The 17,119-nt window shown below is 36.5% G+C and overlaps 1 protein-coding gene across 2 annotated transcripts in view; it reads right to left on the bottom strand.

Annotated features, from left to right (window-relative positions):
• Window positions 1-7,210: 7,210 nt before the first annotated feature.
• KCNH8 (potassium voltage-gated channel subfamily H member 8) overlaps window positions 7,211-17,119 on the bottom strand; it is a 179,983-nt gene continuing 170,074 nt past the window's right edge. For both annotated transcript variants that reach the window (XM_027675368.1, XM_027675369.1), the window contains exon 16: window positions 7,211-8,703. In XM_027675368.1, the coding sequence (XP_027531169.1) occupies window positions 7,993-8,703 (711 nt within the window). In that variant the 3' untranslated portion in view covers window positions 7,211-7,992. The remainder of the gene's footprint in view (window positions 8,704-17,119) is intronic.

Below are 17,119 nucleotides of genomic sequence, written 5' to 3'. Positions count from 1 at the left end.
AGGAACCCAAGCCCAGGCAACCTGCTGTTCTGCTCCTGCCTCCCTGCAAGTCATTGTGGGACCTTGGATAAATTTTTCATGATCCTTTTTCTCTTCTTTGTGCTACTTCTTTTTCTATTAGGTTGAAAGCTCTCCAAACTTTGTATTATCTCCATATACTGTGATGAATACAACAGACCCCTGAACTCTTTTACGTAGTCCAGTTTCTACTGCAATGTGAATAATTGCAAAACTGAGCTCCATATGATGCCATTTATTCTCAAATACAATTTTCTTATTGAAGCAAAGGGCGACCAACACTTGAAAAGACTGTGTGCTGTGCTATGGTTCTAGTGAGGATATTATTAAATGTCCCTGAGAGTTTTTACAATCTCCTGTTTAATTTTTTTGCTAGTAAGTAGCTCTATAGAAACAAGCTTTTCATAAAAGCCGGTTGCTGAAGGACTCTAGTCTTACCAACAGTTGAAAGAACACTTATGTTTGCATACTGGTATGCATCAGGAATAGGCAGATTCTCACCTTGGATGCACTATACTTGTCTTGTTGCTGCTGTTTATCGAGATAATTTAATCCTAAAGGAGAGTATTAAGGATACTAATGAAATTACAATGTTTTACAAAAGACTAACTAGAAATTTTCTTTTTTAAAAAAAATTCACTTTGCCTCGTGTTGGAGAAGCAGGCAATAAGGAAGATTCTCTGATGTGGTACAAGTTCCAGTAGCTATTAGTACACTCTATATATACATTCATCAGAGATTCTGTGGCGCAATCTTTAGTGCAAACTGGTAATTTTCTGTGTGAAAAAACCAAGAAAGTGAGTGCACATCTTCAGACATGCAACAGCTGCTTGACAAGCATGACCCAGTAACATTTTAAAATGTTGTTATGAGATAGTGTAGCACTCAGAGAATGTGTGCATTGGTGGTGGTGTTCATGTCCGGCCCATGTCATGCCCCCCCTCCCAAAATTTCATTGTAAGCAATGATGCAGAAGAGAATTTTGTTACTTACTTTTGGAAAATGTTTTCGGACTAACAGGAGAGAGATGAAAAATATTTTCTATTGTGTGGTTATCATTTTGCTTTCCTTTAAACAAGTATAATGCAATAAATTAAATTTTTTTCCATAATACGTTTTAAAATTCTGTTTAAAATTCATTTGCATGGTTACTGAAATAACATTGGCATTTTTCTAGTAAGAATATGAACTGTATTTCTGTGGATCATTGCATGTAGGGGTGGGAAAGAATCCAGCAGCACTAGATATATGTGTTAAGTTACAAAATCATGTAAGGAAACTTGGGAAGTAAATGATTGACAATGTTGGCCTTTAAAAAGGCATAATTAGTCTGTAAAGTTACTGCCTATTGAGGCTTGTGCTTCCAATTTACCTCAGGGTGCTGCTGTTTTTGTCTTGTGTCTGACTGCAGAGTCAAAAAGGAACCAGTGCGTGGGATTTGATTGTTTGTACATAGGGTGGTTAACAGTGGGTGAGGTTTTTTTCTCCTTCTTCTTGAAGGAAGCTTTGATTTTTTGAACAAGAAGCAAAATCTTTAATGTGCATAATGAAGAAAAAAATCTGCAAGTTACGTGGGTAACTCTACACAGTTATTTTGTATTGTATCAGGGCGAGCAAAGGAAGATGTAGTCCATTTAATTGCATGAAGAGATCAGAGATCTCTAAAGATAAGGAATCAGAATAATTACCAAGTAGGCCAGGACAAGGTGAATACATGCATAAAGCATCACCCACTACACAAGAAATGTGAAATTTAAGTGCACATAAGGTGGACTTAGACATCTGGAAATTTGCACTGACTGTCCTCAATCCTGACGATGTGTGGACTGGTAAATGTGAAGGCCTGTGAGCTTTTAATTTTTAAAAAAGTCCTTCTTTATATCCGCACATTTCAACAAGAAATCTTCTGCTGCTTTGTTGATTTACTTAATACTTCCACTATTGTTTTGTAAGACCCTAGGATTCTTCTGAGCAAACTCTAGTTTTGCCTTTTTCTGAGCGTTTTCTTTGTGATGCTTGTGATGCCACAGGGTCCTTAGTGCAGTAGTTCCTAAAGTTGTCATTTACAACAGCACTAATTAACTCTTGCACTGCCTCTGGCCCTTACATTTTGGGAGAAGTCAATATAATAGAACAAAGGGGAGTAAAAAAAGAATGAATTTAAAAGGTTGCCTGAAGTTGTAACTTTTAGGGACCTTATCAGAGTATTCTGAATCTGTGAAGAGAGAATGAATTCAAGTGTTAATGTCCCACAAATAAATAAATGCCTAGACTTAAAACACACTATCAAGGCACAAATGTAAAATTACACAGTAAATATTAAACTCTAAAACAACTTGAAAGAGGAAAGTACTGCTTTTCTTCTTGCACAACTCCTCTGGTTCCAAGTTCTGATTGACATGAATCTTTCAACTTTCTTCTTTTGAGAGATTTCCAAAGACTGGGAAACTCAGCTATCAAGGTACATAGGAAATAAAATTTTCTTTTCATTAACCAGTTTCTTTAAATGAAAGGATCAGATCTGTGGCATTTCTTTGTGGTTTTGAAGCTGGAAATTTTTGTTTCTTGTCATTGTTGTTGCTGCTGACAGTGTGTGGTAAGAGAAATGAAGAGACTCTGGGAAGAGAATTTTATGAAGTACAGAGGAGGTCAGTGGTGGGTTTGGGAATGGTGATATGATTTCTATGCTCAACTTCGAAAGGATAAAACTGATTTTGTGTGCGGCATCATCTAAGAAACTTCCAGCTATGCGGGTTTTTTTAACAGGATTTAACTATTTGCAGGTACTAAAGGAGATGGGCTTAGATTTCTTGTGATATTTGATTTTCTGATTGAAGACTTAGTACCATGTAGGCTTCTGGAATTGATGACAGCTGTGCAAATTCCTCTTACCTAAACAGGGGAGGGAGCCAGGAAATCAAGCACCAGCCCTTTTCCTTTTCTTATTGCTCACTCAGCTGCTGTCTAAAGTCCCAGCTATAGCCTCATTCTTTCAAGGCTAAGTTGTTAGAAGTCTTTTTCTAGAACGTGGGAATGTGATTGTGCACTTCCTGTGGTAGTCCCAGCAGCACACAACATCTAAAATGTGTCCCGGTAAGAGGGATGTGGAAACCAAGTGCTTTCAGGTTAAGGGAAGAAGGTGTAGAAAAGGTTGAGAACAGTTTGTTGCATCCCAAAACTTAATTTGTGAAACACAGGATTTTTTACAAACTACCAGGCGAGACTATTGATGCAGTGTGTTACAAAATTGCCTCATAAAGGAAAATATTTTGAAATCTCACGTGTAGTTAGCAGATGGACTAATTAGAGAGTAAATTATTTGTGGTAGATAACCAAGCAATGTCAAAGCAAGGTTATCACAAGAGCCGGGTATGACTTGCAAAAAAATGAGGAGTATTTGCAGAATTTATGGTAAGCTGTGTTTCTTAAATTGAATCTAGTAGTTACCATGAGCACAACACAAATATACATCTTTAATAATATATCTGAAATTATAAAAGCAGAAGACAGAAGAAAATTAGTGGAGTTTCCTACTTTTCTTTTTTTTTTTTCTTTCAGTGTGTCTTTATTTTTTCAATTTTTTTTTCCATTGCCAGTGGAGGTGACTGCAGCATTGTAAGAGTATCATAGTGCGAGAGATTTTGGTTAGAGACTGGGGGTTTACTGCTTGACTGTTGATAGAGACTAAATATGCTGTCCTATTGCATGACTGAGTTTAGTAACCATTTAGTTCATTAGTGGCAGACCTAGGATGATTCTTAACAGAAAAACCACCAGGAAATGAGGAAAGACATGGTTGAGTTTGATGAAGTTATAAAGGGGATATAGAACTGAATGAGTGTTGGGAAAAAAGAGAGGGGAAAAGTAAATAAAGAGAAATTACAGCTACTGTATAGAAGAAGAAACTGACAGTGATGGAAAATGCAAGAAAGGAAAAAAATGTAGCGAATTTGGGAAGTAAACTGATGCAGAATTAGATGGGAAGAACAATCCTGAACAAAAAATAATTCTATTTTTTATTTTTTTAAAGCTTAATGTAAAAAGAAATAAAGTAAATTGTCCGAGCTGGGCAGCTGGATTTTAGGGTATAGGATGCTTGTATTGATGTTCATACTGAGCACCTTTTCAGGGTAACGTGAATATTACAGTGGTTGTTGTTTCAATCCCAGGTATCCTTAATGGCCACTCTGTGTGTAGAACTAATATGCTCATGATAATCCTGCTTGGAAATTACCATTCCATACCAAATGTATGTGCCTTCACATTTGTCTCTATTAATTGTCATTTTACCTTCAAAACTGAAATTTGCTGCATTGGTTGCAGATATTTTTCAATAAAACCTGCTTCGGGGATTCTTTTTCTGGGACTTACATAATATAATGGTGTCAGGGAGTTTAAAACAGAACAACCCTTCAAGTCCAGGTTTCTGTTTTGCTGACCTCTTTCCTTACTTGATTTTGGACAAGGTGTCCTGGTTGTCCTGGTTTTGGCTGGGATAGAGTTAATTTTCTTCACAGCAGCTGGTATGGGGCAATGGTTTGGATTTGTACTGGAAACAGAGTTGATAATATAGAAGTGGTTTTGTTATTGCTGAGCAGTGTTTGCACAGAGCCAAGGCCTTTTCTGCTCCTCACCCCACCCACCAGTGAGGGAGTTGGTGGTGCACAAAAAGTTGGGAGGAGACACAAGCCAGGACAGCTGACCCCAACGGACCCAAGAGATATTCCATGCCGTATGGTGTCATGCTCAGTGTATTAAAGCTGTGGGAAGAAGAAGGCAGGGAGGGATATTTGGAGCGATGGCATTTGTCTTCCCAAGTTACCATTGCGCATGGTTGAGCCCTGCTCTCTTGGAAATGGCTAAACACCTGCCTGTCCATGGGTAGTGGTGAATGAATTCCTTGTTTTTCTTTGCTTGTGTACCCAGCTGTTGCTTTTCCTATTAAACTATTTTTATCTCAATGGATGAGTTTTCCAGATTTTACTTTTCCAATTCTCTCCCCTATTCTGACATGAGGGAAGTGAGTGGTTGCATGGGGCTTGGTGCTGGCTGGGGTTAAACCATAACACCTGAAATGAACACTTGTCCTGTCTGAAGTTGCTTGAGCTTTTCCCTGGGAGGCAATATGCTCACCTGTGTGATGCCCATCTTACAGTCTGTGCAATTCAGGTAAACTCCTTGAAACTATAGCCAATACAAATGGCATAGAGTTTGCCAGCTTTGTTTAGGATATGTTTGACAGCTGCAGAAACAAGGAGCTACTTAGGACACATATCCTGGTGCTATTTCTTCTTGATTAGTGCACATGCATTTTTTTTTATTCAAGAATTAAATGTACAACAGTAAAGCTATGGCTATTTATGCAAAGTGGTTTTTTGGTGTTTGCACTGATCTTTTTAAACTTTCATACAAAACTAACACAAAAACTCCAGAAAAAAAACCCACCTATTTTTAATCTTATGACACCAGTGTTTATACTAGAAAATAATAAAACAATGTCAAAACTTTCAAGCATGTACATAATGCTTTATATATTATAAAATGAGAAAGCAAACACCGCTGTCAATTTTTATATGTAATGGAAATTGTCAAATGATACTGGGAACTAAGCATGTTAGACACCCTTATGCTTGTGCAGCCCCAGTCAATAGCTGGGATACAGTGAGCTTAGATTAGCCTGCGTATTTCATTAATGCAATAGTTTGAGGACAGGTTATCTTGTGCGGTATGAAGAGGGTGGCAGTGAAGAATGAGGATTTGCAGACAGCTGTGCTGCATGTGCCTGTGCATCCCAAGGAACCAGAATCTGTGCTTCATGGTGAGTACAGGAGAGGGCCATGGCTGTACGGTGTGCTGCCTGGCTGCTGAGGCAAGGCAGTGCCACACAACCACTGAGCTTCTGGCAAATGGGGCTCTGCCAGTGTGCACCTGCCCTGGGTGCGGAAAGCAGGCAGCTTCCCCCAGCCCCAGCCTCCAGCTCGGCACTGTAGCAGGGTGGGAGATGGCGGGTAGCTACAGGCAAACCAGGATTGTTTGCAGTAATACCATAGACTTGACTTTGTTACTATATTTGCTACTATTTGTTTTTTGTTTGGTTGGTTTGGTTTTTTTGTTGTTGTTGTTGTTGTTGTTTTTATTATTTTAATTTTTTTTTATTTCTGGGATATGCCTCATTTAACCAGCATTTCTCTATTTAACCTTAAACTAAGTAAAAACTGGAAGAGAGGGAAAGTAAGAAACCCTTTATAAAAACATTCATGTTGAAGTGTAGACACTGACAAAATTCAGGCAGCTCAGGTAGAGAGACGACACTCTGTCGCTAATTTGTACCAGTGGGAAAATGGATGTGAAAGGATGTAAGTTGGGCACAGAGTATCAGCTGGGAGTTGTGTTCCTGCACACGTCCAAATGTTAACAATGAACTTAGTCTTTGAAGTTTTCATAAAAAAACCCAAAAACTCTTAAGGAAGTTACGCGTAAATCTGTGCTCTGTAAAAATTTAATTTCATAACCACCCTTTACATTGATTATTAAATGAAACTTAATTTACTTATCCATTTTAGGAGACTTATTTTGGGTTGTAAGCATGGTTTTTTAGAAAGCTTGCTAAAGAACATGTAAAAATGTTGCATACTGAGCATCTTTAAATGTATAAATCAAAATGTGATTTATTTAGTGAAAAAAAGCAGGCAGTTGCCCTGGTTGCACAGTAGCAATACATTTCTAGTATATAAATACTGGAAAAAAAAATCCCTTGGGCATTAAAACTGTTTCTGGATTAAATAATTTGCCAAACCTATAGTATCTTTTTTGTTCTTGACTATAGGTCAAAGATAGTTTTTACAGATATAAGTAAAAGATCATCAAATAAATAATAAAAAACTATTTTATTTGATTCTGACTAAACCATTGTAATTTTCTCCTTTAATATTCCTCAATTTGCTCAATGGTTTTCATCCCTCTTAATTTTCTTATCCAAGTATAAAATCCCAAAACAGGGATGTCTGGTAAAATGTTGACTTGGTCTTCTAAATGACAGTGCAATAGTAAGACACAAACCAAGAGTACCTAGTGTTATCAGTATAACATCTTGTTTTTTAAGTAGTGATAGCTTATTAGAGGATACAACATTCCAGCTGTTTTATTTTTTTAAATAAAATAATACTTTAATTTATCTGTATTTCAGCAGAATGAATACATTCATTGCAAATTGCATGCACATAAAAGCAAATCCATTTGTAAACTACATAATATCTTAACAATAAATAGTATTTGATCTAATACATGATGGTGCATTTTTTGTTAAAACTGCAAGCTTTTACCAAAATGAAACCAAACTCTTACTCCTTTTATAAATATTTTAAATCATTTTTAAGTACGTTTCATACCAAGTATATAAAAATAGTATTTTTAGATAAATTAAGAGGTTTCATTTACATGACAAATAACGTGCAGCAACTAACCACTCTCTAGCAGCTCTATTTGGTTGATTGTCTAGATGACATGCAGCGAATATTGTCCCTTTGCCTTCACAGAACTGACAAAAAGACCAGCAGGACCCACGATCACCTGAAGCAAACAATGCCATAGATATTGTTTGGGAACAACAGTCAGACACTCAGGGAAAACCTTTGCTTCGATGAACAAAAGTCACCCATGACAGTTCTTTGTCCTAGACTTCCAGCTACTCTGACCCTCAGGGTCTTTGCACTATCACAATAGTCTGTCAAACAGACAAGTAAGTTATATCTGTATTCAAAATGTTTTTCAACATGCTTCTAGAATCTAGAAATTTATTGTTTTTCCTATAGTATGAACCAACATTATCTTCTCTTACTTTCTATAAATCTGAATTTTCACGTTTGTAATCTCCATGATTGCCAAAAAAGAGATCAAATAAAGCAGTCATGCAGTACTCTCTAAATTTAAAACTAGCTGCTGTGAAACATGCTTTGAGTACCACTTCACTGTTTCTCATACATCTATGGCTTGGTAATCTTTATCTTTAACATCCTTTGTGCTTGTCACAATGTCTATTGGGAAATCAGAGGTCTGTGCAGAAATTACTCCGGCTGTTCCTTCCAGGTCCCACGATCCTGGCAGGTTCTCAAGGCTTAGTGAACTGATTGCTCCTTGGCTAAAGCTACCTTCTTCAGATCTGCTGGGCAGCACAAGGTGTAACGATGTCTCTGATGAAGAGCATACTGAAGGAGAAAGAGTTGCTGAAATAGACTGAAGAGGAGTCAGGGTAGTGTCTGAATGGGGAGAGGTGCATCTTAAAAATTGCAGATTGTCTTTCTGAATTACCTGATACTGGGAGGGAGAATTTTGAAGGCCCATTGTACAATAAAATTCACCATCCATAGAATTTTGCAGGTTGGGTTCAGTCCTTTGGGGACTGCTGCCTACAGAGGACAGATCAGTATTCCAAATGTCACATAACGTGTTTCCGCGGCAAAGTTGTGCTTTGGTGCAGGTGAAGTTCCCAGGTTGCATGCGTGAGCAAGGCTGATGTGTAGTCCAAGCCATTTGAGACTGCAGACTATCCAGTGTGGGACTTCGAGATATGCTGTGCACAGCACAGAATCCTGGAGGCTTCTGGGATGTGAGCAGGTTCTCCAGAAGGTGCATCACATTCTTCATATCTTTACGTAATTGTGAGACTTCTTGAGTTAAAGTTGTCACCTGTTACGGCAGGGCAAAAGTATTTATTTATGAACCATGCCTGAAATACATACATACATACCTTTTTTCCTTCCAGCAATGTCAAATTTTATCTGTGGCACAGTGTCTTTACATTAAAAAAATATACTCTACTGATATATGTGTGGGAAATTGTCCATCCATCTACCTTACTAAAGCTGCATGCCACAATTCCTGTGGCATATTGAAATAATTGAAGAAACGCAAAAAAAAAAAAGTATGATGGATACACCGTAGGCATAATACACCTAATTTTAAATGATTCTCTGTATATAAAGAATGGTCTTAGGGTCAGAATTGAGATGATTTCCATTGGAAGTATAACATCAATAGCTTCTTGATCAATCATTAAATATTTTAAAGCATAAACTTTTTTTAATTAATTTTATACTGATGAATTATATAAAAATGAGGTCTTGTGAAATCTTGTTCAGAAATATCTGTGAAGTATATTGCTGTTTTCATAGCAAAATAAAAGAAACCCATATTCTAAGTTGTTGGATGCAAGTAGTCATTATATGAAAATCTAGTGGACTATTGCTAAAAACAAGAAAAGAAAAAAATAAATGGAAACTCTAAAAACGACTTGCTACCTCTAAATATTTAAACAATATAAAAGGTTGTGAAACAGTTTACTTTCATGTACTTATGTTTATGCTTGAAAAGTATTGCATATAACAGTGAGAAAATAATCCATAGATTACTCTGGTGTGTGTCCAAAAGGAAGAACCTGATAGCATCCAGTTGGTTACATGAAATAGATGAAGTCTTTATCTCCTCAAAACTTGCTGCTTTGGGTGGGGATCAGATTAACAGGTTCTGAATTTGTAAAGTAAACTGCTTTATGAACATTAGTGGGGACACTTATTAGGACTTTATAAGGATATTCTGGGCAACAAAATGTCTAACTCAAATAAGAAAGTAACCCACTCATAATTTCAAACGTATTTATCTTTCCTTTTTATTTCTTAAGGAAAAGTTTTTAGGAAGTTTAAATCAGTCAATTATTTTTAATAAAGGGAAATTAAGAATTTCTATCAAGAGGTAGAAATGAACTTTGTCTCCATGGTAGCTAATCAATCTATTTTAGGCCAAAACACTGTCATTACCATTAAAACAGAGTTTCTTATACTGACGCTAGGGAAAATACTCTGATGAAAACCAGACATGACTGCATATGTATCTTCAAGCCAATTATCAAAAAGAAAAAGGCTATTTTAAGGAGGCTTTCTTTGATCTCAAGTAACGATACCACCTATTAGATGCTCCACACAGATTAATTTTCACGTAATCAACAATAAAAATGCAGTTTTCCTTTTTCTGACAGGATAATTCTAACAAAATCTGCTGGAAAGACATTTCAGCCTGAGTTTGACTGGGTTACTACAGGCACAATTATTATAAAGAAATTCTGAGAAGACATGGGAAGCTCGAACACAGTTCCTATATATCTCTCTGAGCTAAGAGTTCAAATCCATCATATTGTTTAATAATTTTGTGATGATCACACTGCCTCTGGAGGGAAAACCCTTAAAGGCAGGAGCCTCTTGACTGGCAGATGACAGGATCTCTCTGTGTCTCTGCAATTCTTTCTTTCTGTCTTGTTACCTAATTGAGTCATGCTAGATAGAAAAAAAACAGGAGATCCCCTTCTGCTAGCTGAGATTAAGGTTTGACTGCCTGGTAGCTCATTTGAACTACAGTTAATGTGAGGGATTAAAATATGTTGCAAAAGCAATTTGTGAATAGGCTTTCTGTGGGGTCAGAGCAGACAGAGAAGGTTCCTGGTATGGTCAGACTTTAAGGTAGCACACTGTGAGATTTCTGGACAAATCATCTACACAAGAACTTCTGTGTTCTGTTGGAAACTAGGAAATGGCATTGCAAAACCTCCAAAACATTCCTTTATTTGGGCAGAAGTGGGTAGACAGACAATCATACCCATATAGATTCAGTGGTCATCAGTTCTTTTTAGGATCATCACTGGCCCCTACTCCTAGTGGATAAAGCAGTTGTTTTCCGTGTCTAATTTCTCAACTTCCATCAAATTTTCAGGGCTTTCTGCAGTTGTGCAGATAGAAAGATTGACACTATCTTATGAGGATGCACCTTACCCAAACTATGAATGATATGTGAAAAATTTTAAATATTTAGTTTGGTTTGATTCATGTTTCTATTTTCCATTTCTGATCACTTACGGACTTTTTAAAAGTTTCATCATCCTTTAACATGTTTCTTTTGCCAATTCATTGACACAATACAGTGAAAATCAATCCCAGCATCAGTACTTGCGGCAGTCCTGAATTTCTGTTCATTACAACTTTTTCTAGTGCCCAGATACTATTTTTGACATATCAACTCTTAGATCATTGTATTCTCATAAGCTTGCTCTCACACAGACAGAGGAACTGACCTGATAAACCCACCTTTGATGTATGCTTTAATAGTTTCCAGAGTAGTTACGCCAAACTTAATTAGAAATTCATCATCACCACTTATTAAGATCTACTTGGACCAATACTGCTCATCACATACATAAAGAAAATATGTAGTTTTCAAGATTTTAAAAACTATTAATCTTAGAAGATTAAAGCTCCAGTATCTGTACTACATTAATGATACTCTATCTCTGTGTTATTATACTTATGTAGTCATAAAGGATACCATTACTGTTACTACGAATGCTATACTGTTTATCCTATTATTTTTACATCCTGCAGAGATCCTTGAATAGATGCAAATAAACATGTGTAACAGGACTAAACAGTTTTATCACTAATATTAAAAATTTCATAGTGCTGCAGAAAGTGCAAAGGGACAGAGATTAAAAGCAAAAGGAATTTTAAGTCTATGAACAGAAGCTGAAAGCAGTACAGTTTCCTCCTGAGCAAAAGGGCTAATTCCTCTCATGCTGGCAAGGCTGCATTCTTTTTAGGAGCTCACTGATTATCTGCTAGGCAAAACAGCTAGTGGTACAAATGGTTCCTGCTGTGCTAGGCAGACAGCTTCAAAATGGTTTGTAAGATCCCAAATATACTTGAAATGCTGCCTTAACACTTTCTAGGACTTAAAAAAAGATACTGCAATATTTCCAGAAATAGAAACTGTGATTTATACAGATTTAATTTGAAGTAGCAAGAAGTGCTTCTCAGACTGGTCAAAAGCAATGTGCTGGTACCTTTTTAGTAGACTAGGTTATCAGGAAAGAATATCTTCAATACAGAGTTTTTTAAAAAAAAGCAGAATTTTTTAACACATGGTCTTTATTAATAGCATTTTCTGATGGTCTGACCAATATATATTTTAGTAGTTGTATTTTCCATTTTTGAATTACTTTGACAGTTTCAGTAGAAAGAGTATTTTTCTTTACTACCAGTATTAAACTTTTGAACAGTCTGAATACTTTGTTCCATATAGTTAAATAGGAATGGAGTGATTAAAAGCTCTACATAATGTAAGATGATGATGGTGATTATTGCTTTGTTTAAATGGCATTGGTGAAACATGTTTCTTTGTTTTTCCATGATATATTACAATGTTTAATTTTTTTTTTGACTTTAAATGTTCAACTAGAATGCCTATCTCTCATCACTGTTCCTGGATAAATCTGGAATAAGACTTGCTTTTTCTGATTAGAAGCAGATTCTGATTAATATATTGGTATTTTTTTTCTCTCTGTGGTTTACTCCCTTTGAAATTCAAAACTCACTATCATTAGTTATTTTTCAAGGCTCAGATTGACTAGCTGCTGATATTCTGTTTCTCGCTAAGTGCATTGTTGAATGAATGAAATTGGGTGAGCTGAGACAGACTCTTCACTGATCAGCTACCAGCAACTCTGTGGCCATTGGTATCACGGTGACAGACGTTTATGATTTAATGGCACTTTAGTAATAAAGCTAGATGCAGAAGGAAAAAAAAATCCAGTGCAGCTAATCTGAGTCCAGATTAAATATATAGGATTTGTGGATGATATGATGGTTCAGTTTCAGTGAAATAAATCCAGAAATCTGGAAGGTTGTGAAATTGGTTTTACTGTGTAGGATAGAAAATTTGCTGCTTTGTCTGATGACTTATTAGCCAGCTCTTTGGCAGTTCTAGAGTGACCAGTTTGTCTGGATAAATTAGGGAACCAAGATTATTGCTATTAAACAGGTAAGGACAAAACAGAAAAGTATAAGGAACCAGATTATTTAGATGTATTCAAGTCAACATGGCTCCCATGAAATTCAGTCTAGAAAAAGGGTTCCCAAACTGCAGTTCTAATTATAATTTGTGGCTCTTCATTGAGAGCGAGTCGGGGGTGGGGGGTTGGGGCAGGAGCTGAGGCGCAATGATTAGAGGTATGGAGCACCTCTCCTATGAGGAAAGGTTAAGAGAATTGGGATTGTTCAGCCTGGAAAAAAGAAGGCTTTGGTGTAATCTAATTGCAGCCTTTCAGCCTTGCAGCTTCTCCTGAAGGGAGACTACAAGAAAGATGGAGAGGAACTATTTACAAGAGCACGTAGTAACAGGACAAGGGGAATGGCCTCAAACTGAAAGAGAGGTTTAGATTAGATATTAGGAAGAAATTCTTTATTGTGAGGGTGGTGAGGCAATGGGACAGGTTGCCCAGGGAAGCTATGATTGTCTCATCATTGGAACCGTTCAAGGCCAGGTTGGATGGGGCTTTGAGCAACCTGGTCTAGTGAAATGTGTTCCTGCCCATGGCAGGGGGGTTGGAACCAGATAATCTTTAAAGACACTTCCAATGCAAGCCATTCTGTGATTCTGTGATTGTTGGATGTGGATTTTTTCTTCAAGTTGGCATAGAATCAGGACAGTGTCAGCATGATGGTGGCAATAAGAAAACCAGGTTTGGAAATTACTGCTTCAAGGAATTCAGAAAGTATCAGGGACAAACTCTGACTCACTAGGTACTGATTGAGACCAAATGGAGGATTGTGGAAATCCCATCTGGGTGGGAGAGAAGCTGCTAGTATGTCCTCATGAGAGAAAGCTTGAGGTGATATATATAATATTGGGCAAAAATATTAAACAAATAATTTATATAAGCACCTACAGAAATAGTTAAAAGAGAACAGGCAACATACATTTCTTAAAAATAAACCATGGCAAAAGAACATAATTCTTTTCTTTAACTGTAAAGTCGTTTCAATATATAGGAAGAAACATTAGATGCAATATATATCTTGTCAAAAGTCTTCTCAGATATTACTGTCCACCTGACATTCTTCAGAACAACTAAGAAAATATGAAGGACATGTAATCACCATGAGTTGAACCCATACATGACTGGAACGGCTTATGATCAATAGTTTGCTACCATCCATGGACATTTAAGGCTATATTTTTTAGCATCACAGCCTGATCTGTTTTCATTTAATGTTTATTTTTAATGTCTAAATGAAGTTTATGTTCACTTTTAAATATCAGTAATATGAAATTCAACAAAGATAAATGTTAAAGATTACATCTGAAAAGAAAATGTCAGAGGCATAAATACAATATTCTGCCTATGCAGAGTATTATAGAAAAATATTTGTGTAGTTTTGCTGATTGACACTTTTCAGGCATTAATCATACTCCCAGGATATATAAACAGCATTTTTTTCTTTTACTGGACACAGGAAGGGAGTTCTCTTCACGGGGAATTACTTAGGCTGCTTGAAATACACTGCAGTTTGAGACTGTGTACTTTGTCAGTGATTCCAAAGATCTAACCAAAGACAGTTCAGAAGAAAATGCTACCAATGAAGAGTTTTAGAAAATGTAATGGGCAAAGACAGACAGAAGGAATTTGGTTTGCTGAGATCTGCTGGAGTAGTATGCTTCCAGAATAAATTGCTTTTAGAAGGTGAATAGCACTCAACTTCTTTTTAATATCTTCTAGGCATAAAAGAAAAAGAAGTGAACTTGAATACCAATAGAGATTTACATTTAGATGTTGGGAAAATAGATCTTTTCAGTACAGGAACATTTTGAAATATCTTTTAGAGAGTTAACTGGATAATTGTTGCCATCTGTCTTGGTAGCGATATTTTTTATTCAAATCTGAAGTCAGCTTTTGGTGTCCAGTTGATTTGTGTACTGCATGGCTGCCTCTGGGTTAATTGCTTTGTCTCAGGTGCCTTTCCACCAAGGAAAAGTGCAAGAGACACACCACAGCGTACAGAAGTTATGTCATGTATGTGCAGTGTGTTCTACTTAAAAAGAAATTGATTTAAGCTTTAGAGCATCAGCTTACTTTTTATCTTCATCTGCCAATAGCTATTAAGCTAACATAAAAAGAATGAAAAAATTAGCTGGAAAGCTACTCTACAGTCATCAAAGTACAAAAGCAGAGAGAGAGACAAAACAGCAACAAGGTAGGAGTTCTTTGGAAACATGAATATCAATGCTAAAAAATATATTTTAAAAATCTTAGTGTGTTTACTTGTCATGTATGGTTTAGAAAGCTTTTACTTCTTAATGCAAATGATACTAGGTTTTATGTTGTGGCTTTGATGTGAACTTATGTGGCTAAACTACAAAACGGATAGATTAGTTGTAATAGTTTTCATCATACATGAATGTAATTAGTTCACTTTTTGACATGATTTTCTTGATTGAAAGCTGCTTTCCAAAGCAAATTACTGGGATAGCCTTGCTGCAAAGTAATTTCTCTCATGTGAAAATAAAGTTACGAACTTGTTAAAAAGAACATGTATTTAATTACTCTAGGTCAATCAAGTTCATTATATGAGCTCTCAAACTGCAAATTGAACTTTAACAGTATATCCCCTATGTAAAACTGAAGGCCTGATTAACTTTACCAAATTTTCTTCATTGGCACTGATTATCATTTGCATACATTTTTACTATTAAGGAATGCTTTTTTTCCTGTACTGAGAGAAAAATGAGATTGATTTTTGGCAGCTGGTTGTGAAATACATTTTAAACAATATATTTATAAAATATCTTTAAGTGATTTGGAAAATAAACATATTTATTTAGGATTGGTCCTTTTGTTAGAATGAAAGTGAAATATTCCTGTGAATTCGTTTTCTCTGTTCTAAATAAGTGTCAGATGCCTAGAGTATTTTAAGCACTTGTATTTCAAAAACCTAAAACCAAAAATAGCTGAATTTCTAGTAAGTGCTCCAACGTGGAGCTAAATAGAAGGCAATTATCTAGTACAGAACCTGACCCTATTCATATTTCCTCATGTTTGTTTGTTTTTGTGTTGAATGGGAGAAATGTGAGTACTGTGTTCATTATATTGTTTTAGTACTGTAATTCTGGGATCTACTGATGTAGTAAAGTAAGAAATCAGCCCCCAAATTCTGAAGCTGAAGGAGTCTGCACTGAAGCTGGGTGGCATATGGAAAAAACAGGGGACATGACAAAGCAGTCTGCATGCACTGCATGAGATGTCCTTTATATCTGAGCATGAAACCATGTACCCATGTTTTTGAATGGAGAATGTGTACATGTAATCAGGGGATAAAAAAATATGACTAAATTTTGGCTATTTTCTTCTCATTAACTGGTCTATGTTTTAAATAATTCAGATTTGGATTTTGCAAATTGAATCAAAGTAAAAGTACTTCCATGCTGTTTTCATACAGTTGCATACATAGTGAGCTAAAAGCCTACTAGGATACAGGCAGTGGGATAGTGATAGGCAGGTGCTTTAACCTAGACTTTTTGGCCATTTGTATATCTCAGAAAATCTGCTTAGTGGTTTCCTATTTTTACTTTGTGGGCTCCTCAGTAGTTATCTATGATTGCATCACGTAAATGGTGCCTCTGAGAAAATGCCAAATGTTTAGATGCATCCATTTGATCAGCCTTTGCAGACAAATGCGTTGGAAAGACTCAGTCAAGCGTACAGACCTCTGCAAAGGAAGGATACATACTTGTAAGGCAGAAGATTATTCCTGAATTCTTGCTCTGCCTAGTCTGGAGCAGGTCTTTGAATCAAGCTTTCCCCAGCTCTGCAAATGTACAATGCTGCTAGGTATTCAGTAACCTAATCTTGGAACTATTGCTAAATAATTGTGTTTTTACCAGAATAAGAACCTGAAACTGAACTTTCACCTGCCACAGATTGAAAGTACTGAACTATAATGAATGTCAAGCCTGTTTTATTCAGTGATTATTTACACTAAGTGGAAGGGGCAAATAGGGTAGGAGATAAAGTAGTCCTATTCCACTCTGCCTTGCACTACAGAACTGGAGGGAAATTCCAGTATTACCTTGGATCTCATTCAGGCTCAAAATGAGAAGTGAGGTTAGGTGAGGAAATGAAGAAGCTGGGTAACTGGCTGAGCAGCCAAACCATGGAGCTGTATAACAGGAATCTGGGGTGTGTTCAAGTTTGTCTCACACAGACGGTGCTGACTTTGGAGATTAC

The sequence above is a fragment of the Neopelma chrysocephalum genome, unplaced genomic scaffold, assembly GCF_003984885.1.
Source record: "Neopelma chrysocephalum unplaced genomic scaffold, ASM398488v2 Primary Assembly neopelma1_26, whole genome shotgun sequence".
Taxonomy (NCBI): domain Eukaryota; kingdom Metazoa; phylum Chordata; class Aves; order Passeriformes; family Pipridae; genus Neopelma; species Neopelma chrysocephalum.
Note: the sequence above shows the minus strand (reverse complement) of the source record. Positions and strands in the feature narration are given on the sequence as shown.